The sequence below is a fragment of the Xiphophorus hellerii genome, chromosome 10, assembly GCF_003331165.1.
Source record: "Xiphophorus hellerii strain 12219 chromosome 10, Xiphophorus_hellerii-4.1, whole genome shotgun sequence".
In the NCBI taxonomy this organism is placed as follows: domain Eukaryota; kingdom Metazoa; phylum Chordata; class Actinopteri; order Cyprinodontiformes; family Poeciliidae; genus Xiphophorus; species Xiphophorus hellerii.
The window spans coordinates 12,124,077-12,148,190 of NC_045681.1; the positions used below are offsets into that span (position 1 = coordinate 12,124,077).

Genomic DNA, 24,114 nt, shown 5'->3' on the forward strand with positions numbered 1-24,114 from the left:
CCTTTTCTACCAGCTCAAGGATTTTTGTTAAAATAGCAAATGTGTCTCCTTATTTTTTCTGGTTTTGCACGGCTTTGCCACATGAGGATTCATGACTTGATTGAAGAAGAAATTGGCTTCCGGTTTTATTTAAGTTAACCCAATATTACTAGCAAATCACCTTTATTTAATATTTGTTCATTCTAAACAACCACAGTTTATCACTACGCATTTTCCTGATTTTAAAATAAACCAAATTTCTTTATGGATAAACGGAAATTATTTAGCTAACATTTTAGGGTACATCATGTTATGTGGTAGCATGTCTTAAAATTATATTTGGATACAGCATTCAGCAAAGCCCTGGCTTTGTTGGCTCACTTCCACAATACTTTTGGCATTACAGTGAAATTAGTCAAATTCAGCATTTGAGTTGACTTTTTCTGTTTGGTGTGTGGTTGAAAGCCCATTGTAACACATCATTGGGGCAACTGTGGTAGGAGTTTTTCCTGTCACTGGTGGGTTGCCGGTACAAATTCCTGCTCCGTCTGTCGTTGTCTTTGAGCAAAACTCTTCACCCACTTTGCCTGCTGCTATGGCTATGTAATGAAGAGATCTTCATTACTGGGACTATTTTACTGAAATCACTGTATTGCATTTTTAAAGTATTTTTGCACTTTATTAACAAGCACTTTATTTAGCACTGCACTTTAAGCATAGATTTGCACATCAGTAACAATTTGCACACAAGAAGTTTTAATTGTATTTATTGAGTATTTTTAGACATTAGCATGTAGCCTTTTGTTCTGGGCTCTGCACAGCTGCTCCTCATTGACGAGTGAGGTGGTTGCCTGTGGAGGGAGGATAATTGTTACTCAGAGCAATGAGCTACTAGTGGGTAAAACTGAGCAAATGTGTTGTGCATAATCTGTTGGGTGTGGAGTGCTAGTGTAGAGTGACTCACCTGTCTTTTCTGTGTCCTCTCCAGGGTGTTTGGACAAATACTGCCCCGGGGGTCCAGACACCATATATAGTCTCCGGGAGAGGCCATTGAGAAGTGTGGGGGGGGGAATTGTTTATGGGTTTTGTGGTGTTTCATCTGGTGTAATGATAAAACATAAAATATTTATAAAAAGTAAATAGAAATGTTTATATTTAGTAAAAGGTATTTTAATTAAATAAGTGGATATTGATGAATTGAGATTCCCCTGTGAATTAAAGGTGGTTTGATCCGTCACAGCTGGGACTATTTAAGACTGCAGTTTTCACCTGTGAAGTGTTGGTTGATGTTGTGTGAAGAATTAAACCACTGCTGTTTTCCACCTGACTCTGCCTCAACGCTTCGTCACTGTAAAATCCTACCGCGAACGGCTACCTTGTTACAAGTGGTGTCAGAAGTGTGCCATTCATGCCACAGTGAGAAGATGATGACCAGAGGTGGTAAAAAGCTAGGCCAAGAGGGAGAGCCTGATGAAGGAGCTGGAGCTTCCTCTGAAATGGAGACCATGGCAGCGACCAACCCTGAAGATAAGTTGGAGGAACTGGCAGTGTTGGTCAAATCTATTATGCGGTCTCAAGTGGCTAGAGACCTGAAGATTGATAAAGATTTTTCCCGCCAGGAGCAAAGGTGGAAAAGCATACAGCATCAATTTCAACAAATGCAGCTTCAAGTGCATGCTGTACTTGACAGACCTGATGTATCAGAAGCACATGATCAACCCACAACAGCTGAAGCACATGAAGAAGAATCAGATGGTGGTGATGTCCAGGTAGCTCATGGTTCCAGGTCCATAATTGAACCAAGATTTCTTCCCTTATCCACGGATGACGACATTGAGCATTTTCTGATGACGTTCGAGAGGATGGCCCAGGTGTGTCGTTGGTCTAGAGATGAGTGGGCGGTCCGTCTTGTTCCTCTGCTGACAGGCAAGGCCCGCACAGCCTATGTTCTAATGGATATGGCTGACTCTGAGAACTATGACAACGTGAAAGAGGCAATTCTGGCAAAATATGAAATCACTGCTGACACTTATCGACGCCGCTTCAGATGCCTGAAGATTGAACCAGGTGAGACGCCACGTGAACTTTATGTGCGATTGAAAGACTTGTTTTCAAGATGGATTAAACCTGATAAATCTACTGTGCAAGAAATATCTGAGCAGATAATTCTGGAGCAGTTTTTAAGAATGGTTAATCCAGAGTTGGAGATCTGGATACGTGAGCGTGACCCGAAGACGGCAAAAGAAGCAGCTACTCTTGCGGAGGTCTTCACATCAGCCAGGAAGGGGAGCAAGAGCACCTATTTTGGCCGAGAGACTCACTATGCCTTATCAAGTAAGTCCACTGGGGGTGAACAGGGCTCTGGTCAAAGTCAGACTAGAAATGTTTCTAGTTCAAAGCAGTTCCCTTCCCAAAGACCTCCCAATGTTAAAAAGTCATTTCCCAAGTCTTCAGTCCAAGATATTAGATGTTACAACTGTAATGGCTTTGGCCATACACAACACTTCTGCCCCACCCTTAAATCAAAGCCATCACTTTTGTGTTCAGTTCCAAGACCAGCTATTGAGGCTGTAGAAAAGAAAGTGTGCACTGTTTCTGTTCTAGTTAATGGGCAGAAAGAAGAAGCTTTGCTTGATTCTGGGTGCTTCCAGTCTCTAGTGCGTGCTAGCTTACTCTCAGAAGAAAAGCTAAGTGGGGTGGGGGTTAAAATAAGCTGTGTACATGGAGATGAACATGTCTACCCTAGTGCTGAGGTGTATTTGACAGTGGGAGGTCAAACATACCTGGTACAAGTAGCTGTAGTTCCCTCTTTGCCATACTCAGTTATACTTGGTAATGATATTCCCACTCTCTTTGACCTTATTCACCAGTCAGACTATGAACCCCAAGTGCTTACCAACAGAGATGCAGGGGATTTAGGTCCTACATCTGATATACCAGTAGAACCATTGAAACCTTGCAATGTAGTCACAAGAGCTCAAAGTTCAAAGACGGTGTTGGAAGAGCTGCCCTTTTTTGGGGAGTCTCTGGAGACAAGGCTAGGAAAAACTAAAAAGTCAAAAGCTCAGAAAAGAAGGGAGAAATTCAAAGGCTCAGGTGATGAAGGGATAGAACAGTTGTCTAAGCCAAATAACTTGTTTGAGTTTGATATTCCCTCAGATTTAGGTGCACTACAGAGAGATGATCCTACTTTAAAACCTTGGTTTGAAAAAGTAACTGGATTGGGAGGAACTAATCAGCGCCGGTTAGACTTCCTGGAAGATGCGGTGTACATAATCAAGGGAGGTATTTTATATCAGAAGAAGGGACAGTGTGAAACATTAGCCCTTCCACAACAGTTCAGGCACAAAGTTATGGAGCTGGGCCACTCAATTCCGTGGGCAGGTCATATGGCTTTTCATAAAACGCTGAGTAGAATCAGTAGCCGGTTTGTTTGGCCAGGAATGTACACCCAGATTTCTAAATTTTGTAGTTCCTGTGAAAAATGTCAGTTGACTTCAGGCAGAGGAGTAGCGCGAGCCCGGCTACAACCGCTGCCAATTATTGAAACACCTTTTGAAAGGATCGGCATGGATATTGTGGGCCCATTAGAAAGGAGCTCGACAGGTTACCGTTATATATTGGTGATATGTGACTATGCTACACGGTACCCTGAAGCTTTTCCTCTCAGATCCATTAAAGCCCGACATGTTGCTAATTGTCTCCTGCAGTTTTTCTCTAGAGTAGGAATACCAAGAGAAATTCTCACAGATTGTGGGACAAACTTTTTGTCCAAACTATTGCAGCAGGTTTATAAATTATTAGGAATTAAGGGACTTAAGACCACCCCTTACCACCCCCAAACGGACGGGCTAGTGGAAAGATATAATCAGACTCTCAAAAATATGCTGCGCAAGTTTGTCTCTGACACAGGTGCTGACTGGGACCAATGGTTGCCGTACCTGTTATTTGCTTACCGGGAGGTACCACAAGTGTCCACAGGTTTCTCACCCTTCGAACTATTGTATGGGCGTCAAGTGAGAGGTCCGTTGGATCTACTGAAGGACTGTTGGGAAGACGCTAGGCCAGAGGGGGAAAACATTGCAGCATACGTCATCAACATGAGAGAGCGATTGCAGGAAATGGCATCTTTTGCACAGGACAACATGAAAGCAGCTCAACAACATCAAAAGACATGGTACGATCAGAAGGCCAGAGACAGAGTCTTCTTGCCAGGACAGAAGGTTCTGTTACTGCTTCCTACCAGCGACAACAAGCTGCTGACAAAATGGCATGGACCATATGAGATCACCAAACAAGTGAGTAAAGTGGTTTATGAACTGTACATGCCGGAAAGAGCTAAAAAGCATCAGACCTTTCATGTCAACTTGTTGAAAGAGTTCCACAGCCGACAGGAGCCTGTGCACCAGGAGTTATTTGTGAGAGCAGTTGAGGATGAGGAGGTGACTGAAAAATTTTTTCCAACTAGCATGTCAGACTGTGCTTTGGTTGACATTTCTCATCTGTCCCCTACTAAGCAGGACAAAATCAAACCTCTCTTGGACCCTCAGCTCTTTCAAGAAGTTCCAGGATTTACATCACTGGTTCAACACAAGATTCGGCTGAAAGAAGATGCACCGAGTCGTCAAAAGAGCTATCGCATACCAGAGCGGTTGGTTCCAGTACTGGAAAAAGAAATAAAGCTGATGCGGGATTTGGGTATAATTGAAGAGTCTAGTAGTGAGTGGTGCAGCCCGATTGTGTTGGTACCAAAGAAAGATGGCTCCCTGAGATTTTGCATAGATTTTAGATATTTAAATGCTGTGTCCAACTTTGACCCGTACCCGATGCCCAGGGTGGACGACCTACTGGAGAAAGTCGGTTCAGCAAGCTACATCACAACGCTGGATCTGTGCAAAGGATACTGGCAAGTGGCGTTGGCACCAGAGGCAAGAGAGCTGACCGCCTTTAAAACTCCTTTTGGTATGTACCAATTTAGAGTCATGCCATTTGGGCTACAGGGTGCGCCAGCAACATTCCAACGTTTAATGGATCATGTACTGAGAGATGTTTCAGCATTTTCTGCAGCATATTTAGACGATGTTGTGGTGTATAGCCAGTCCTGGGAGGAGCATCTGATTCACCTGCAGGAGGTCCTACACCGCATCAGGCTGGCTGGACTGACTGTTAACCCAAAGAAGTGTAATGTAGCCCAGAGAGAAGTGGAGTACTTAGGTTTTGTCATTGGATTTGGGAAAATAAAGCCTCAAGTGGGGAAGATGGACGCAATCCATTCCTTCCCGGTTCCAACTACAAAGAAGAAGGTGAGAGGATTTCTTGGTTTGGTGGGCTGGTACCGAAAATTCATACCTTCTTTTGCCGAACGAGCAGCTGTACTGAACCATCTAACAAAGGGTGCAGCCCCCAACAAAGTGTGCTGGACAGAAGATTGTGATCGAGCCTTCAAAGATCTCAAGCAAGCGGTATGTACTCATCCTGTTTTGCACACACCAGACTTCACTAAGCCATTCATCTTACAAACAGATGCTTCGGGAGTGGGACTTGGAGCTGTCCTTCAACAGGAGGTGGACGGTGAAAGAAGACCTGTGGTGTTTCTGAGTCGGAAGCTGCTTGACAGGGAGACAAGATATTCAACAGTGGAAAAGGAGTGCTTGGCCATGAAGTGGGCTATTGAGGCCCTGAGGTATTATCTTTTGGGACGTCACTTTATTCTAGAGACGGACCATCGTGCCCTCCAGTGGTTGAGACGAATGAGGGATGCCAATGCCCGTATCGCTGGATGGTACTTGTCACTGCAGCCATTTGACTTCACAGTCCAGTACAAGCCAGGGAAGTCTAATGTGGTTGCTGACTGTTTATCCAGAGTGTCAGAGGACTGAGGTACTGTGCTTTTAAGAGAGGAGGGAGGAAATGTAATGAAGAGATCTTCATTACTGGGACTATTTTACTGAAATCACTGTATTGCATTTTTAAAGTATTTTTGCACTTTATTAACAAGCACTTTATTTAGCACTGCACTTTAAGCATAGATTTGCACATCAGTAACAATTTGCACACAAGAAGTTTTAATTGTATTTATTGAGTATTTTTAGACATTAGCATGTAGCCTTTTGTTCTGGGCTCTGCACAGCTGCTCCTCATTGACGAGTGAGGTGGTTGCCTGTGGAGGGAGGATAATTGTTACTCAGAGCAATGAGCTACTAGTGGGTAAAACTGAGCAAATGTGTTGTGCATAATCTGTTGGGTGTGGAGTGCTAGTGTAGAGTGACTCACCTGTCTTTTCTGTGTCCTCTCCAGGGTGTTTGGACAAATACTGCCCCGGGGGTCCAGACACCATATATAGTCTCCGGGAGAGGCCATTGAGAAGTGTGGGGGGGGGAATTGTTTATGGGTTTTGTGGTGTTTCATCTGGTGTAATGATAAAACATAAAATATTTATAAAAAGTAAATAGAAATGTTTATATTTAGTAAAAGGTATTTTAATTAAATAAGTGGATATTGATGAATTGAGATTCCCCTGTGAATTAAAGGTGGTTTGATCCGTCACAGCTGGGACTATTTAAGACTGCAGTTTTCACCTGTGAAGTGTTGGTTGATGTTGTGTGAAGAATTAAACCACTGCTGTTTTCCACCTGACTCTGCCTCAACGCTTCGTCACTGTAAAATCCTACCGCGAACGGCTACCTTGTTACAGGCTACTATGTAGCTCATCTCCAACAGTGTGTGTGTGAATGACTGAATGTAGTGTAAAGGGCTTTTATCTAGTCTCTAGACTAGATAGAGCTCCATACAAGTACAGGCCACTGCTGCCCTATCATTGTCATGAGAAATGAATTTCAGAAGTATCTCAGGTTGAGCTTACATGTGCATTTCAATACACTACAATATTATTGAAATATGAGAAGACTTAAAAAGGGATTTTTAGCATAGATGCGAGCTGCACACTCGGTACTCCTCATGCATAAATAACTGCATCAGTTCAGTGTGGCATCGAGGCAATCAGCTTGAGGCTCTGCTGAAGTATTAAGGAAGGAATAGCGGCAGCATTCAGCTCGTCTCCTTTAATGGATCTGGTGTTGCTCATTTTCATCTCTACAATATTCCATAGATTGTCTTGGTTTAGATCCGGTCCGCACAGTGACACCACGGTCATTAAAGCAGCTCTTTGTACCTTTGGCAGGGTGGACAGGTGATGTCCTGATGGAAAAGCTTTTTATCTTTATTTTTATTATTATTATTATTACAGCTAGTAGTGGTGATATGTAATGTTCCAATGTAGTGTAGATGTAATTATCCAAAATAAAATGATTGTTTAGATGTATCTTATAATAGAACTAATAACTTTTAGATTGAAATTTAATATACACCTGTGATCCTCAAAGATTTCTCTGAGTGCTGCAGGCAAACTGACTCATGTAGCATTCAGTAATATTCATAAAGTGCTGTCAATAAACCTTTGAACTCTGACCGTTATTGTTTTTGATTAAAACTGAAAGCCTTAAGGCGGGCTGTAGTATCTTCTCTTAAAACCCCATTCTAGTTTAATTAGGCTGTTCTGTTTTGCCTGGTGTGTGTGTGTGTGTTATTTTTATTTGGTGTGTCTTCCAATCTGTTTTATTTCGCCAAAATCCCAGCGATGTTGTAAATCAGTTTAAGCTAAGGTGCTTAAACTTAAAAAGTGTGATAAATGTTAGGACTAAGGCTGTACCAGATCAGTTCTGCATCCTGCAGCTGTTAAGAATGTTTGTTTTACTGAGGAGCTCGGTCATAATGCAAACTAGCTTAGAAAATATTTGAGTTGAGCAGCACCTCACTCTGTGTTTTATTTTAGTATGTAAACGTAAGACTTCCTGCTGACTCCTCTCCACACGTTTTTTTTCCTGATAGTGAGAAACAATGAACCTGTTTGTTTCTCTAAATCAAAGAAAACATGGAAAGGAAATAAGCGTCTGACGGAAAAGATTTTTCTTTCTCTCAGCTTCCAACCAATAAACTCAATTTAAAAAAAAAAAAGCTCTTTCAGCATTCTTACACAAGCAATTTTTGTCAATTTGTCTCAAAATGTGCTTCTCTTTGCCTCAACTGAAATTGTTTGAAAGAATGTGGCCCTGAAGTAGTGTGTGTGTGTGTTCCCATTCTCTTGGTTTTAAGTATAGAACAGTTTGTTTTTCCCTTATTCTTGGTGCAGTTTCTCATTTTAAGCTCCCAACTGCATGCTTTATTGTCTTTGTGAAGACATTTCTCATTTGAAAGACCATTAAAAGCTTGTGAAGCAGAGCAAGCTGCAAATTCTGATGGAGAGCAGATTTTTTAGCTTTGGGAGATTCCAACCCTTTTAACAAATCTGTCTGAATAATTCAGGACGGGGATGGTTTGGTTCATCTGTTATGTCGTTTCCTTAAATATCCCGGTCTGGCTGGGCGCTGCGGGGTCAGGCTGTTCCAGTTAACACGCCGAGGTGTAGTCTCAACCGGTTTCTGTCTTATCTGTCGACGCAGGATGTTGGTGCAGAACGGCTGGACAACACAAGCCCCGCCCACATCACCGGCACAGAGCAGGGCCCGTGGAAAGGTCAGAACGGGCAGCCAGTCAACGGCGTCCTCAGCAGGTACAGCTAATCATTACCTTCATGTTGAGATTTCTGAGAAATGGAAGAGCAGGTTGTCCGCAGTAATGGATGTGTAATTATCAGATGCTGATGTTACCGAGAGCTACAGTGATTAGACTCTGAATCTGTTCATCAGCAGGAATGTCTGAGGGCTTGTTTTACAGGTCACATTTTAACTTGTCATGACTAAAGAGCAGCGCTGTAGTTAATAAAGAAAACGACTGCTTTCATTTGGATGAGCTGATTAAACGGGGCTTCAGGCTGACGGTTTGATCATTATAACACGGACTGGAACCGAGGTGTTTTAAAAATGCTCCTGTTGAAATGTCTGCTTTGAGAAAAAAGAACATTAATCATAACTGCTTCAACTATTATAAAGTGAGGGAGTGGCACATAATGAGGCACATAAACAATAAAGTGGTGAAAGACTAAAATAGGCCAATTTTCACTTAATTTTCTTTGATAAATGAGGAGATTATAAAATTAAAACCAAAGGTTAGGGAAATGTGGTTTGATTCATAAACTGGAATATTTTTTGTAATGCTGCAACTTTCTCCCAGATTCAAAGCGCGATTTAAAAATTTTCAGCTCTTTTTTTTTTTTTTTTTTCTTCCTCTGTCTTGGCATTAATGGCCTGCATGGTCGAAGTACAGACACTCGGCTTTCATTGTTGCAGCAGCATGACAGAAATTGTGCGATTTTGTTCTCAGCCTGATGTCGTCTGCCTGTTCTTGTCACAACCACCATGGCGAACACTTTCCTGGGTGATTTTGATTATGCTGAACAAAGCTCCAACAACTCAACTTCCAGAAGCCTGATTTAGGCTAATTAAATCAAAATCTGTCGACCAAATCTTAAACAAAACTAGAGATCAGTTCCAGTTAGGAAATTTCTAAGCTGTTTTTATCCTAGTTGGAATGTTAACTGGATGTTAACCGGACCAGATGTAACTTTATGGCCAGATGTTACTTTAAAGCAGAAAAAGTTTTAATAAAACCATTGTGTAGGCATTCCTGACGACCCGTCTCCTCTTTGTTGTGGCAGGATGGCGGACAGTGCAGATGGCAAGCTCCAGCCGACCTATGACGGCACGTGTGTGGCTGCACGTACGCGGCCGCTCGTTGGCTGTCGGCGGCGGCGGCTCATTCAGCCGAACACGGTGACAAACCTCAACGGCAAGGTGAGCTGGTCTACCCATCCCATCCCAGCCTTGTTTTGTTTGTTGCTGTTGAACCTTAATGCAGGATATTTTTGATCCATCATGTTTTATTCAATAAGTTTGCTTTAAAAACTCAGAGAATCGGCTTTTGTTGGCTAAAATCTTCTAGTATTTGATGCTCATTCAGCGGCGGTGAATGCACCATTGTTCTCAGAGCGTCTTGTGTTGTTCCACTGCACTTTGATGAGTGCCTTCTGGCCTGTAACCTAATAACTGAGTAAACAAGAAATGGCTGACTTGTGTATGGAAAACTCTCTGCATTGTGAGTCGCACAACAAAAGAGGACAGTCGCTCTCTCAGGTTTTAATTGAGAAGTGGAAACGTGAGTTGATTGTGAACCTTTGTCACTGATTTAATGAGAGTCTAGTTTGTAAATGCATCTTTTTATACGGTTTTAAAGGTTGCAGGTTTTCTGCAGGGACTTTTCAAAGTGAAACATAATCATGTCAAGTTCAATTATAGATGTATTAAAATGACAATATGTCTATAATTTCAGCCATAGGTTTTTGTTATGTTTAGGTACGTCTTAAATTTGTACACTTGTTCAGCATTTGATCAGTTTGTAATTATTCAAATAGTACAATGACCAAATGTGAAGAGGATCTTAAAATTGCACTTTTAAGTGTTTTCCTGAAATGCATCAAAGTTTTCAGTTCAATTCATGCATCAGTTTGTCTTCTTAATACGTTAGAAACATGCATTAGTTCAGTTGTTGCTAAGGAATTAAAGTGTTACGTTGTGACGACAAAGTCAAAATCTCATGAACCAGAGAAGCGTTGATTGTTGAAGATTAATTTATAGATATTTAACTTCACTGGGAAACTCATTTGTAAAACTGACTTCATGTCTTAAAATTGTGTGTTTAGACAAACAACCGATGTTTTACTTGCGTCATCTTGTACCAGCGTCTTCATTATGGGCAAATTTAATTTTAACAAGACTTGACTCAATAACAGTAATTTTTAGATGGTCATCAGTAACTGTAACCAAGCTTTACTGTATGGGGTAAGAATGCAATAAAGTGAGTTGGCTAAGTTGCAAAACGTCTCCAGTCACTTGACTCAGGAGGAAAACACAAATTGAAGTTGATGGTTCCATTAAATTAGTGAAAGCTATCATTTAAACATTGCCCCTGTGCCAGAGCTGAAAAATACCAACTTAAGACTTTTATCCTGACTGATTTTATTTGGTAAATTGAGCACAATTTAGGCTATAAACCTATTTTTGTCGTTCTTGCAGTTTAAAAAAGATTGTGTTGAAAAGTTAGTTTATAATGTTACAACGAAGTTACATAAACTTGCAGGAATCCGGATTTTTAAAAAAAAATCACCTTTCTATGTTGCCAGGACAAAAACAAATTAGCTGCTCTGACTGCATATGTGATATGTATGATGAATTGTGAGTATAAATAAAGTGGTCTTCAATGAACCCCTGTGTTGTCGCCTGGCAGACCCCGAGGAGCAGCTGTACTCAGTGTAACTGCAGGGTGAACCCAAGCTGTGTGATGTGTGGTGGCTGGCCCACCCCCAGAGAAGAACCCCAGTACGAGCTCCCCACCCTGGACCGCCTGTCAAGGCTGGATCTTGGCGTCCACCCCATCCTCTCCTTCCCTGACGGTCAGTACAGCGCTGAAGTTTATGCAGCCATTTCCTACTCTACATCTTGGAGAGGAAGGCAGGCAGGGAGTGGCCGTAAAGAGGCAGACGGCAGGAAATTCTTGGACAACATTTTCAGCTTTCTTTTTTTCCCCCTCTTTCCTTTAATGTGAAATAGCTGAGTAACTGAGTAGTTACTACTGGAGCAAATCATGGGCTATTTATGAATAATTAAAGTTTTGTGATAGTTTGAGAAAAAAAAAATTTCTGCTGTGGATAAAGTATGACTCCTTATATGTTGTGGGAGATGAATACGAGGAATATTGCTGATAAAATAAAATCATCCCGGTTTGACCTTCATTCTATCTTCCCCAGATGTTTCTGTGGGCCTTCGTCTGCAGCAGGTGATGAAGAGCCAGTGGCAGTCCAAGTCGTTGGAGAGGAGCAAACCCCTGAAGAAGCTCTCGCTTAAACACAAGCTCTCCTCATCCAAAGAGAAGCACAAGTTCACCAGCTCCCTCATGGCAGTCAGTGAGTACCGGGATTTCCAGTAAACTTGAATTAGTTTGTTTTTTTTACCCTGATTTATATCCAGGTCCTTTATGTTTAGACTTTACACCATACACTAAATATTCTTTAAAATAACAGTTATTATTAGATGACATTATTATCCGATTTTCATGACAACTGTAGATATTTATGCGTCTCAGGATTTCCTGCAGGATGTTGATTTGTTTTTAAAAATATCGATACACACAGCTAAGTCTTGCTGACAATGTAATAGTTCAGGGAAGTTTGAATAAGTGACAGGTTAACATTAGCATAGTTCCTCTGTTTTTTTAATGACGGTGTCATAAAACCTCATCGAAAAAAACGTTTTGTGTTGTAAGTCCTTGATCTGAGGGGGGAAAAAACTGAGTTTCAACAAAAAAATGAAACTTGTTCACATGTTGAATCATTTTAAAGCCCGTTTTTACAGTAACTTTATTTCTTAGAAAGCTTTCCAAGAAATGCTAGCCAGGACATGTTGATGTTACTCAGAACTGTTTCCTTCATACATTTCTGATTACTGTTAGAGGGAAATGCTGCTTTCCCTTTAAAGCGGGGAAAGCAGCATTTCCCTGCTAAAGAAATACTTAATAAGAGCTGCATTTCCCTCTAACAGACCAAGAGGAAGTAGACCAACAAATCAGGACTTTAAATACTTAAAAGTTTTTAAAATAACCGTTTTTGTGGTTGGTGTCGCAGGACTGAGCCACTGTAAGAATCGCATTGACAAGCAGAGGACCGTTGATGGCAGCATGGGCAGTAACAGCAGCAGCGCCATACTGAGCATGCCCAGACTCGACAACCAGGGTGGGTGCAAAACCGAGCGACTGCACACCCTCTCCACTCCGTTAGGACCCTACGACAAGAACTACAGCCGCAAGAGATTAAGAGAGCACTCGCTGGACAGGACTGACAGTGAGTTCCCCCTGACACACAAGTCAATACAAACTAAAGGTTAAAACACCTCTCCATCTCCTACATCCGTGTGTCTTTTCCCCATAGCTTCCCCGAAGCTTTTCCTGGACACAAGCAGTCCCTGCACAACACTGGCCAACATGCACCCATCGCTTCACAGCCCGCTGACGCGCCAGCTGTCCACGTCGTCAGATACGTCCACGCAGCTGGGCGCCGGCAGCCAGAGCATCCCCAGCACACCGGTAAACACACAACCCAAAACCACACACACCGTGTTGGGAAATGGACTGAAGGAAAAGTTGGGATTTGACTGAAACGGTGGTTAGAAACACTATATCTAGTAAGTCAAATAAATAAGAAAAAAGCTTAATGGCTACTCAAATTAATCTCGTTTTAATAATGAGTGCTACATATACACCAATATTTTGTTTAAGGACAACATGTAATGATAACATACTTAGTATTTTACCACTCACTGTCCGCTCCTAACCATACACTTATCTGCATTTGTCAGTTTTAATTTATATTGACTCAGTTGAAATTAACTTTGAACATTTCCATTTCCACCTTTTTTTTTAATGCCAGTACTTGGGTGAGTTTTTTCTGTGATGCTTCAGATCAAAAGATAAAAACATTACAAGAATGTATGCTTTACATTAGAAAGAAATGTATCCTTTTGAATATTGTGACACTGCCATACCTTGCACTGAAAATATCACCCAAGATTATAAAGGTCACAGAGTTTTGGAAGCATCGTAATATCAGGACTGAGGAATATACAGATTTATTGAAGCCATCTCCTTTTAACTGTTTAAAGCAGTGGACGTCACAGGATTTCCTAAAGTCATGCAATCATAAGATACATTTTTTATTTTGCAGATGGCAAATAGAATCATAGAAATGAGGCAAAGAACCTTAACTTTGTCCACAGATTATCTGTCACTTATTCTACCAAAGAACATAGTGACAGTCTTAACAATTATGTTAAGAAATACATTTTTATAAACGTTATCTATTGAAGCATTAAGGGGTAAATCCACTTCAAAAGGCTCAGTGTAAAACATGCAAACGAGGCTTAGTCTTCAATGTACAAAAGATGGAACCAACAGGAAACACAAACTTTGGTATGATAGTAGCACATTTGCAACTTATTCTTTTAAAGCCAGATCTTTACAACTTCTATAGTTGACTAAACGTTTTGCACTCTGGTACTTGAACACATGCTAGAGACAATAGTTGAACAAAAAAATAAATAAAAAATCTAATTATAGTTTTATAAACCAAATGTCTGTTTTGAATGTTTTGTAAATGTTTTTGCCCTTAGACCTGGTTAGTTTCAGAATCACCCAAACATATACTATTTATATCTGTTTTTGTCAACACTCAGAGCGCAGCTGTCCTGTTTTGAAGTCTGAATGTTGGAGGGATCTTGATCTACTTTCTCCAATTCTGCAGTAAAAGCCTAAAAATATAGTTTCAGGATGCTGCAGGTCATAGTTTTCATCAAGTGGTTCACCCCTGATTTAAAAGCTTCAGGCAGGATGGGTGCAGCTTTACTGTAAATGTTTCAAACTGTACACAGATCACGAACGCATAGAGACCGCCTGAAAGTTTCTGATAAAAGCAACCTTGGTTGAGATTGAGACTCAAACTGAAACTGTTTGTGGTTTTTACTTTTTCTGGTGGTGGAGCGCAAAGAGAGAAACGTAAACATCCAGTTGATTTGGTTATAGGAGCCAAGCTGTTTCTAGTTTAACTTCAACACATTTTTTTCCTAATACATCTTGTTAAAATTTCTGCCTTTAAAGTTTTTACCACACTAATAGAAGTTTTCAAAATTCTTTAAAAATTCACATTAAACACAATTAATGCTCTTTCAAAGCATCAAATTAACTGAGTTTAAACATGTTCACTTTGTGTTGGGAACAACTCTGTTACATTTGTTGATGTTTTCTCGTCCTTCAGCAGCAGCCAATCAAGCGGAGGCGTGGTGAGAGTTCCTTCGACATAAACAACATAGTGATCCCCATGTCTGTGGCGGCCACCACCCGAGTGGAGAAGCTGCAGTACAAAGAGATCCTCACTCCGAGGTAACCGGCTCCTGCTGTCACTTCTGACTTTGCTTATCCTCACCAGCTGCCAGGTTTCTGTGCTCAACATGTCTTGTTGTTCTGCTAGTTGGCGATCAGTGGACATTTTCTCTCAGCCGATAACAGCAGAGGAGAACGAGCGAGAGGTAGGCACTCCTGCTCAGTTTTATGGCTCTCAGTTGTTTGGTTGCAATCATTTAAATCTGAAGTTTATGGGAGAAAGTTTTTATATTCCAACTGAGCAAACAGCGACACCTGGTGGTCAAATATTTAACCTACTTGGATTAGATGAATGTTTCTAATAACCTTTAATAGCCTTTTTCTCCAGAGATTTAAAATGTTTATAATTAATCACAGAAATATAAATCCAGGAAAAGTGCCAGGATTTTTTTGTCCTTGTGTTTAGGAAAGATATAATTGAATTGAGGGAAAAAACAATAAGCAGCTAATTTAACAACAGATCTAATTTCCATCAAAGTTTACCAACATCTTAATTTTAAAAAGTGGAATATATTAACCAGCCTGCAATAAACTGTTAATGAGCAGAGACTAGAATAGTCTTTAGTAAACAAACATCTGCTTTTAAGTCATAAAAGCAGGTGTTAGTGCTTTAATTGCTGCAGGTAAAGTTGAGTCATGATTTCTGACATTTTCTAATAAAATATTCTTCATTCTTGAGTTGGAGACAAAAGCGTTGTATTTTGTTTCCTTCAAGAGAGCTGTAAAAGGAAGAGCACAATCACTGCAGTTGTGCAATTCATTTCTGGTAATCATATTCAAAGGACAATAAAACAGTGTTTCATTTTACATATCATTTAAATCACACAGAGAACATCTGAGAATCAGCCTCCTCACATATCCCCTCAATCTGTCTAGTCAAACTATCTGTTGGGCAAGTCCCAACAAAAAACATTTGACTAAAACTGTGTTGCTGTAACACAAGGTGGCGCTTTTATTGTGAAGTTTAGAAAGTTAAGTATTAAAGTTAAGTTTCTGCCACATGAAGTTCTGGATTGTTCATCACCTTCATGTAATGATTCACAATTATTCTGTTTATTAAACCCTGTTGCCATGGTATAGCAATTGTTTAGATGGAATTTAACTTAACTACTATATAGGCAGAGGCGGATTAAATTAAGCATTTTGCTTGTCGCCTTTTATGCCGTACCTATGACGTAAAACATGATTTATGTTCTTTAAAGTAAAAAAAAAAAAAAAAAAATCAGATTTCCACTGTAGTAAAGAGTTAATCTAAAAATGTGGAGGGCAGCTTTCTGAAGACGTAGCGGCGTTTTTATTGGCTGCTGTCGGCCTGCAGGTGGAGGACCTGACGGACGCCGCCTTCATCCAGCTCCACCAGCCCTACGAGGACCAGGAGCGCTCCCGTTGGACTTGGATGGCGCTGGCTCCGGCTAAACGCAGGGGCAGCAGGTGAGTTGGTTCCCCCCTCATTACCGAAGCTTCCTCGTGTCCAAGTTACGCGACACCAACACTCGTGTCCCTCAGGTCATACAAATCTGTGGATGGACGGACCACGCCTCTGCTGTGTGGGACCAATCCACCCACCCCTCAGCCCGCATCACCGGACCCCGGCCACTGCCCCTCGCTGCATGACTACATTCATGTGCCGTCGCCCATGAGCCCCCCCAGCCCCGACGCCTCGTCCAACCCCCAGACTCCCTGTTCCCGCGACTCCCACCGGCTGCTGTCCAATGAGGACACTCGATGCTCCACGCCCGACTTTACCTTTGAGGAACGGGTGAGACAAAAAAAAAAAAAATGGCTCGATTACATTGACAGCAAATTTACATCCATGTTTGTGTTTTGCTCATCAGAGTTAATTATAGTTTACCACATTCCCAAAAAACTGAATAAATCAACATAGCATTGATGTTAAAACTAAATACTCTTTGCTAGACACATCATCACTATATGGTGCGGCAGCTGTTGCATAGAAGCAGGTCTACCCAGAGACTTTTACTGAAAAGTCAACTTTGCTGCACCCAATTCAGCTTTTATCCAATTAATTAAACTTGTCTAAATTCTGCAAGTGTTTTAAAAGAAGGTGATCCAAATCCTGCTCTGATACAGACAATAAATTTGTTCAATCAAGTCAAAAGGTTTTGGAAACCTGCTGCCATTATTTTAATAAAGCAAATGTCCGTTACTCTACAACAATGGGATGTTAGTCATCCCATCCCTACAATAAAAAAAATACAAACAATTGGTCTACTGTATTTGCTTGATTTTTACAATTTTGTACCTTGTGGTAAAAAAAGAAAAAGGACACCCTTGCTCTAAAGTCTCTGTGTCAGGAAAGTGTTTTAAAATTACAAAACGCAATGCTTGTGATTTATTTAAATAAGACACATCCTGCAAGTATATCTGAAAGAACAACATGCATGTACTATCTTACCAATTTACCCTACTCTGACTGATTGAGCCAAGTTTAATCGGCATTAGAAAAAACAATTCTGGTCCAATCATTGACTTCTGTTTATATTTTTCAGACCGTAGCGCCGTGGGAACGCCGCAACTTCCCCCTGCCAGAAGACCCGGCCCCAGAGCCCGAAAGCGACCAACCGATCAGGCCGAGGGCCCGCAGCATCTCAGGGTGCCGATCGTCCGCCTACGGGCGTCTGGACTCGGACGACGCGGAGTTGCCTTGCGACGACGACGGCGGCCCCAAGCTCAGGGCCTCGTCCCACCGATGAGCGGCAGACAGGCGGAGGCCCCCCTCCCCCGCCCCACACGGCTCCTCTCTGGCATTAACAAGCAGAACCTCAAAGCTGAATAAGATGTTAAATGGGTTCCTGTTGTTTGATATTCAAACATCAGTCTAATACTTTCACAGTTTTTAGTGAACATTATGGAGATAGAAGCCTTTCCCTTCACTTGTTTTTGTCACAGGGAAAAAAACCGATAAATGTAAAAAAAAAAAAAAAGTATAAAACAACACATTACAAAAAGTGAGTTCTGTAGTAGGCTAAACAATGTACATGGGGGCTTAGTGGTGTTCATGTCGCGTGTACACTTGTAGCGCACTATGTAGCGACTCCTCAACATATGGCCAAAGGGTGTTTTCTATTGACTAGTTTGCTTGTAAATCCCCATGTACATTTTTAGTGGAGTGACAAATATCAAAAAAAAAAAAAAAAAAAAATCCTCCCTACTTCCTTCCTCCTGCTCCTCATCCACATAAACAGGTACATTTAAGATGTGGTTCCCTCCTCCCCCCACTAGAGGTCGCCTGAAATCACCAGTGCACTTCTCGTACTGCCAAGTCTAGTTCTGCTGGTTTGCTTTGTTTGTTTGTTTTTTTCCATTCCTGACATGTTTTTGTTGATCTCGTTCTGTCTGTTTCAGTGTAACGCATTAATTTGTTTTTATTTGAAGAGTAAAATCATTCCTCCAGTCTCTTCGGAGAGCTCCCGTCTCGCTGCACAGGTTCCCACCGCCGGTTCTGTTTTACAAAAAATAAATAAATAATTAAGGGTGACGGCATAGACCCAGGAGCTGCTTTCTATTTTTATGTTCAGGTTTGAGCAATTGCCCGGCAGAAAGCTGCCTGCATGCTAAAATGAAAACAAACGAATAAAGATGAAGTTAGTCTTATCACACCAGTAATCCTAAAAGCTAATCTCACTCCTTTGCAAACAGTTGTGGCTGTAAATGAAATTGTGGCGACATAAACGCGATAACCTCTGTGCTTTTTTTTATTTTTTATTTTTTTATGGTTTGTTTCAGGTAACAAGATTTTAAACATTTAAAATGTAGCAGCTCTCAATTAGAAGCCACCCGAGCTCAGGTCTTTCTGGACGGTAATTTAATGACACTTTTCCTCAGAATGATCAGTTCAAAGCCAGATTTTGTTTTTTCCACTTTCATATCCTTGTAATTATGCTCTCACCTCATCCCTCCTCCACTTTACGTAACTAATTGCTATGCAAAAAAAGAAAAAAAAATCTATGGTTGTTTTCATTTTCCGCCTCCTTTGTACACCACAACCGGTCTGTTTTTTTTTTTTGTTTTTTTTTTGTTTTGTAGTTAAGATGTCAATGTACCTGTTCGATTGTTGCAGCAGTTATAACCTAATCAAAAAGCAGAATTGTTTTCTTTCTTGTAAATAGTACCATTAAAACATTTATGTTTAACTTGGCACCATTGTTCCCATCTTGGTCATTCATTCGAGGTTCATTCAGACGTGAGTGTGACTTTGCAGCGTTTATTTCAAATACACATATACAGCAACAAGAATCATCATAAACCAGTTACTGATCAATGCACAATAACAAGAACAATCACATTTCCACATCTGTACAGCGTCAGAAGTAACCAAAAACAAAATAAAGGTGAGTGTTGTTACTGCAGGAACCTCTTCACAGCACGCTGGGGATCAGGCCCCTTCCCTCCCTCCACCTCATTTCTGTCCTGATCTCTGGAGACGGAACATGGTCTACTGCAACTAAAGACGTCAGCATGCAGATAATGTTGCGAGCACACCTTGGAGTTCTACGCGTCTGCTGAGTTTTGACCCTTTTTATTCGCACACCCTTCCAAAAATCTGGAGCAGATACAAACGGGGTACACCAGGAGATCAATCTGTGAAAGGGAGGCAACAAGCAGACGGCTGTCTTACATTAAACGCATGCAAGAATGTTTCATTAGTGCCAAAATGGATCACGAGGGAATTGGGGAGACTAAAGGGATGTTTTGGATGTTTTCCTGGCAGAAAATAACAGCAGCTGACGAACTGAGCCTTGGTATCAAACTATATGCAGGGTTTCTGTGGTGTCATAAACCCTTAAATGTATCATCTTTAGAGCTTAAATATTCCCAGATTTTTCCATCATAGGAATTATAGGTCTTTGTGATCACTGGTGATGCAATTCTAGCAGACAAATTGGAGCATTTGACAAAACTAACATTTGATTTGGGGCATCAAAGCCAAAGGTTCAGCATTTCTTTCTCCAAAATAGGCCAATTTATTATTATTTTTTTTTTAGGGAATGAAAAACAAAATGTTCTTTCTAGTTAACCACTACCACCTTAGTCTTAAATTTCAATTTCAGAAACCTTACAGGTGTTTAAATAACATTGGGATTATGAATCATTGTAAGGATTTATACTCGTTTAAATGCATAAAATCAGCAGTTTTAAGGTTTAATGTGCTTGAAGTGTGTCCACATAATTTACAAGTGTCTGAATCTAAAGGGAAGCAGATGACGTGTGTTTCCTGGTTAGTGGTGACGTGCAGAGGTATTGATAAAGTGCCTGAAGAGGTGAACTTGTTGCTTTACAGTTTGTTTTTGCTTACCTTAATGATTAAGTGCACACAAAAATCCCTTCATCCACCGATCTACTTGGCAACAACAAATAATCTTTCCTATTTAATTTAATAAGAACTTGAAATTATTCCTTAAGTTACTTCCAGTAAAGCCTTTATGGGCTTCTTATTACATTGAGCTTTTTTTAATTACTAATTAGCCTTGTTCTGATTATTTTAGTGCTTACTGTGGTTTAAATACTGCACACAATAAAGTCCCTCCCTTTAATTCTGTATTAAGGTTTTCTTCCCAGAAATCAAGCTGTAAACACATGTACAGCAGGAGCAGTAAAAAACAAAAAAAAGAAAAACACTGACAGTAGCAGGCACAATACAAATGTCCGTTCATATCAAATACATGTCATATATGCACAGAATACGATTATAAAACTGGCCCAACGCGAACCAAACTTCCTAGCCATTCTTTTTTTTTTAAAGCGAACTCCCCAATCGCCTTTGTGGAAGATGGTGTGCCAGGAATAAGACCACTGAGGATATTTTGTGTTGACAATATGAGACGCAGAAAGGTTGTCACCCTCAGTTAGCTCAGATATTCATTTTAACTGTCTGCTCGATGTACATTTGGGTTAAAATGGTAAGATTAGGGGGGGGTTCAGTGTTTATGGCAAGCCAATTTATCATAAAGTAGACAAGCGATTTCTTCTCTGTCAAATGTCTGATTCTTTTAGTTGAACCAAATATCTCATATTTTATACAATTCCAGCTACCTCTTCAAAATACGGAAGAGGCTTAGGGACAAAAAATAAAGACTTTTTTGTCAGAATTTTTAGAAAGTAGTAGTCAATCTCTGAGATTAAAGACAAAATTCTGACTTTTCCCCTGCTATTCTAAATTTAAAGTTTGTATTATTTTATTCCAGTGCCAATATTCTTTTGTATAAAAAGAGTTTCAGATATCTCCATTTATTTGACACCTTACGTTGTCAAAATTCAATATTGCTGCTACAAAGATAAGAGATAGTAATAGCTGCAGTGATAAACTGTTTATCTGCGCTGCCAATGTCATAAAATCTGTAAACATCGTAAAAACGCAAAATGCACAATATGTAATTACACTTAAGGCCTTGAGCCACATATTTATTCACTGCAATGTCGTGTTCTGAAGGAATATAGACGTGCTGAGGAATCCTTTACACTAGTGAACTGAGGCCTGGGTATCACGTCTGGATGAACGTCTGAATTCAGACAGTGTGTGACGGGAAGAGTTTCCTTTTAGCCCACAGACTTCAATACGAGCTCAGGCAGCGCCTCCCTTAGCTCCTCAGTGGTCTTATTTTTGCCACACCACCGACCAACGGTCACCTACTGTAGCTGGAGGTGCAGCACATGTCGGGACACAAAGCAAAGAAAGCAGAGAGGTCTGAAAGACATTTTTCTGGCTAGACAAGAAATTTGCTACTTTTCTTTTGACATTTTTCCTCCCAAACCTTCATCAGAGCCCGTCACTGTTCCTTTATATCAAACTGGAGCTAAAGAGTTGGATTCGCCCTCCTCTCTCAAGGCTCATGCTCTGTGTATCTAAAAAAAAACAACCAAACATTAGTGAACACCCATCGAAGGGAAATTGGAAAAGGTTTACAGTCTGTGACAGGAAACCAAGTCGTTTTCATCAGGATGTGTTGAGATGAAACAATTCACTCGGATTCGCTGAGGACATTTTGCTCAGTTGGATGCTTTAACTCCTAAATATTTACTACAAAAGGTTTAAGTATTTTGCAAGAAGACCCCAGAGAGAAATCAATACAGTTTGGCCTACCTGTTACTCTGATTTTTTTTTTACTTCTCTAAAAGTAACGCCTCGATAAATTTAAGAGGTTAGTGGAGGATAAACAGTGATGGGTATCTTAAAAAAACGTCCAGTGAAAGTAATGAGGAAGGCATTACAACTCCTCTACGTGGTGGTGTGGTGCAGGTGGAGCAGGAAGCGGGGCGGGGCGAGGCGAGGCGGGGGCACGTTCACAAGCCCTGCTTGGCCAGAGAGGCGGACACCTGGTCGGCCAGCGTGGAGAGCTGTGGGGAGTCGGTCATGTTGATGCTGCCGGAGGACGACACGGTGCTGAGCTGCTGGGGCGAGTCTTCCAGGGAGATGATCTCAGCGCCGTGGTCGGTGCGTGCCTTGGCCGCCTCACGGAAGTTCAGCTTGTGGCTCTCAATCTGCAACCAGCAGGAAAGGTCAGATTTATGACCCCTGCTGAGGTAATTAGACTCTGAGGAGTTTCAGAAATTTTTGTTTCAGTTTTGGAGGAAATCTGAGCGACTTCAATGTGTTTTATATGATAGACCAACACAAAGTGTCTGAAATGAAACTCCCAACATGAAGCATGGGGGTGGCAGCGTTATGCTTTGGGGAAGTTTTACTGCTGTGGGAATGAATGGAGCTAAAGTACAGTAAAACCTGGAAGAAAAATAGTTTGAGGCTGAAAGCTTTGACGTCCATTCATCGACCCTAAACATTCAACCAGGGTAAATCAAATCAAAGCATATTAATATGTATTAGAATGACCTAGTCAAAACCTAGAGTAGTGGTCTGCAACCTGTGGTTCTGGAGCCACAAGTGGCTCTTTGGGTGTTCCACAATGGCTCATTAAAGCTTTGACTAAAAATGAAGTAATGTTTGTAAATGAACAATTGCATGTTTTAGTTGCATTGAAACTAGAAGTATCAGTTCTATTATTTAAACCTATTTTTCTCGTCATTAGATTGGGAACGATATGCTTTTATTTAACTGTGTCGACATCTGAGAGAAGAAAATATATCCATCCTCTTTTTGCAGAGGTTCTCAGGTTTTTATTTGTTTTAAAATCTAAAAGTAGAAATGAAAACGTGGTTCTTTAAAAACGACAACAATTTGTTATAGTAAATATTTATCAAAAATGAAAGTTGTCTTTTTTTCCAAATACTCATTTAAAGTTTAAAATTTGCATGTCTAAATAAGTTTTGCTTGGCCGGACTGAGGATGGAAATGTCTCTGTGGATGGCTAAGGTTGCAGACACCTGGTCTAGAGTTAAACACAAATTGAGACTCTGTAGCAAGACTTGAAAACTGATGTTCACAGAGGTTTTGTATCCAGTCTGACTCAGCATAGGCTATTTTGGAAAGAGTAAGTCAACATGCAGAGCTGGTGGACCGCAAGAGACCAGAAGCTAAGACTGTGGCAAAAGGTGGTTTTTCAAAGCATCAACTTAGTTTGGAAACAATGAATTATTTCCCTTCCACTTATGTGCCACTTTGTGTTGGTTTGTAAGTTTAAATCCCAATAAAATACACTGAAGTTTGTGATTGTAGCAAGACAACCACAATACAAGGGGGGTAAACAATTCTTAACATTGTTTAAGAATGTTAAACAATGTTAACATTCTTAACATATATAATAAAATATAATTATTATATTTTTTACTTAATAATATGTTATTGTAAATGGACAAATTTCATTTCCAGAGTAAAGAAGGCCGGAAGAAGCGCGACATGCTACAGCACTCCCTCTGCTGGACAACATGCACAAGTGCAATGATAGCACAAATATTCAAACTTTCTTTTCCATTAAAATAAATAAATAAATGTTATTTTTTATTTAACTTAATTTTATGACTGATGTCATGCTTTCACGTGTGCAGTTCTAAATATTGTTCGACACTGAAGCTTCTTTTTTTTTTTTACATTACTTGTTTTAATAATCTGGGAAACATGTCGCTTTGCGTGTGAAAGGATCTTTGGAAACATTTTAACAACATAAAACCCTAAACTTACAAAGTGCATTTATATTGACGAGCCCCCATGTTGAACCCAAACAGCTCAGGTTTCAGAAGACACTT

The 24,114-nt window shown here is 40.6% G+C and overlaps 2 protein-coding genes across 17 annotated transcripts in view; one reads left to right on the forward strand and one right to left on the reverse strand.

Moving 5' to 3' along the window:
- Positions 1 to 18,118, forward strand: part of LOC116727096 (KAT8 regulatory NSL complex subunit 1) — a 43,319-nt gene extending 25,201 nt beyond the window's left edge. For 3 of the 4 annotated variants that reach the window (XM_032574228.1, XM_032574227.1, XM_032574230.1), the window contains 11 exons: positions 8,478 to 8,587; positions 9,632 to 9,767; positions 11,257 to 11,422; positions 11,777 to 11,932; positions 12,650 to 12,865; positions 12,953 to 13,107; positions 14,831 to 14,955; positions 15,044 to 15,101; positions 16,274 to 16,386; positions 16,462 to 16,714; positions 17,466 to 18,118. In XM_032574228.1, coding sequence (XP_032430119.1) covers positions 8,478 to 8,587; positions 9,632 to 9,767; positions 11,257 to 11,422; positions 11,777 to 11,932; positions 12,650 to 12,865; positions 12,953 to 13,107; positions 14,831 to 14,955; positions 15,044 to 15,101; positions 16,274 to 16,386; positions 16,462 to 16,714; positions 17,466 to 17,669 — 1,692 coding nt within the window. In that variant the 3' untranslated portion in view covers positions 17,670 to 18,118. The remainder of the gene's footprint in view (positions 1 to 8,477; positions 8,588 to 9,631; positions 9,768 to 11,256; positions 11,423 to 11,776; positions 11,933 to 12,649; positions 12,866 to 12,952; positions 13,108 to 14,830; positions 14,956 to 15,043; positions 15,102 to 16,273; positions 16,387 to 16,461; positions 16,715 to 17,465) is intronic. The other variant, XM_032574229.1, reaches the window with a different exon arrangement.
- Positions 18,119 to 19,164: 1,046 nt separating this feature from the next.
- Positions 19,165 to 24,114, reverse strand: part of LOC116727097 (microtubule-associated protein tau-like) — a 33,422-nt gene continuing 28,472 nt past the window's right edge. For 12 of the 13 annotated variants that reach the window (XM_032574237.1, XM_032574231.1, XM_032574236.1 and 9 more), the window contains one exon: positions 19,165 to 22,455. In XM_032574237.1, coding sequence (XP_032430128.1) covers positions 22,258 to 22,455 — 198 coding nt within the window. In that variant the 3' untranslated portion in view covers positions 19,165 to 22,257. The remainder of the gene's footprint in view (positions 22,456 to 24,114) is intronic. The other variant, XM_032574234.1, reaches the window with a different exon arrangement.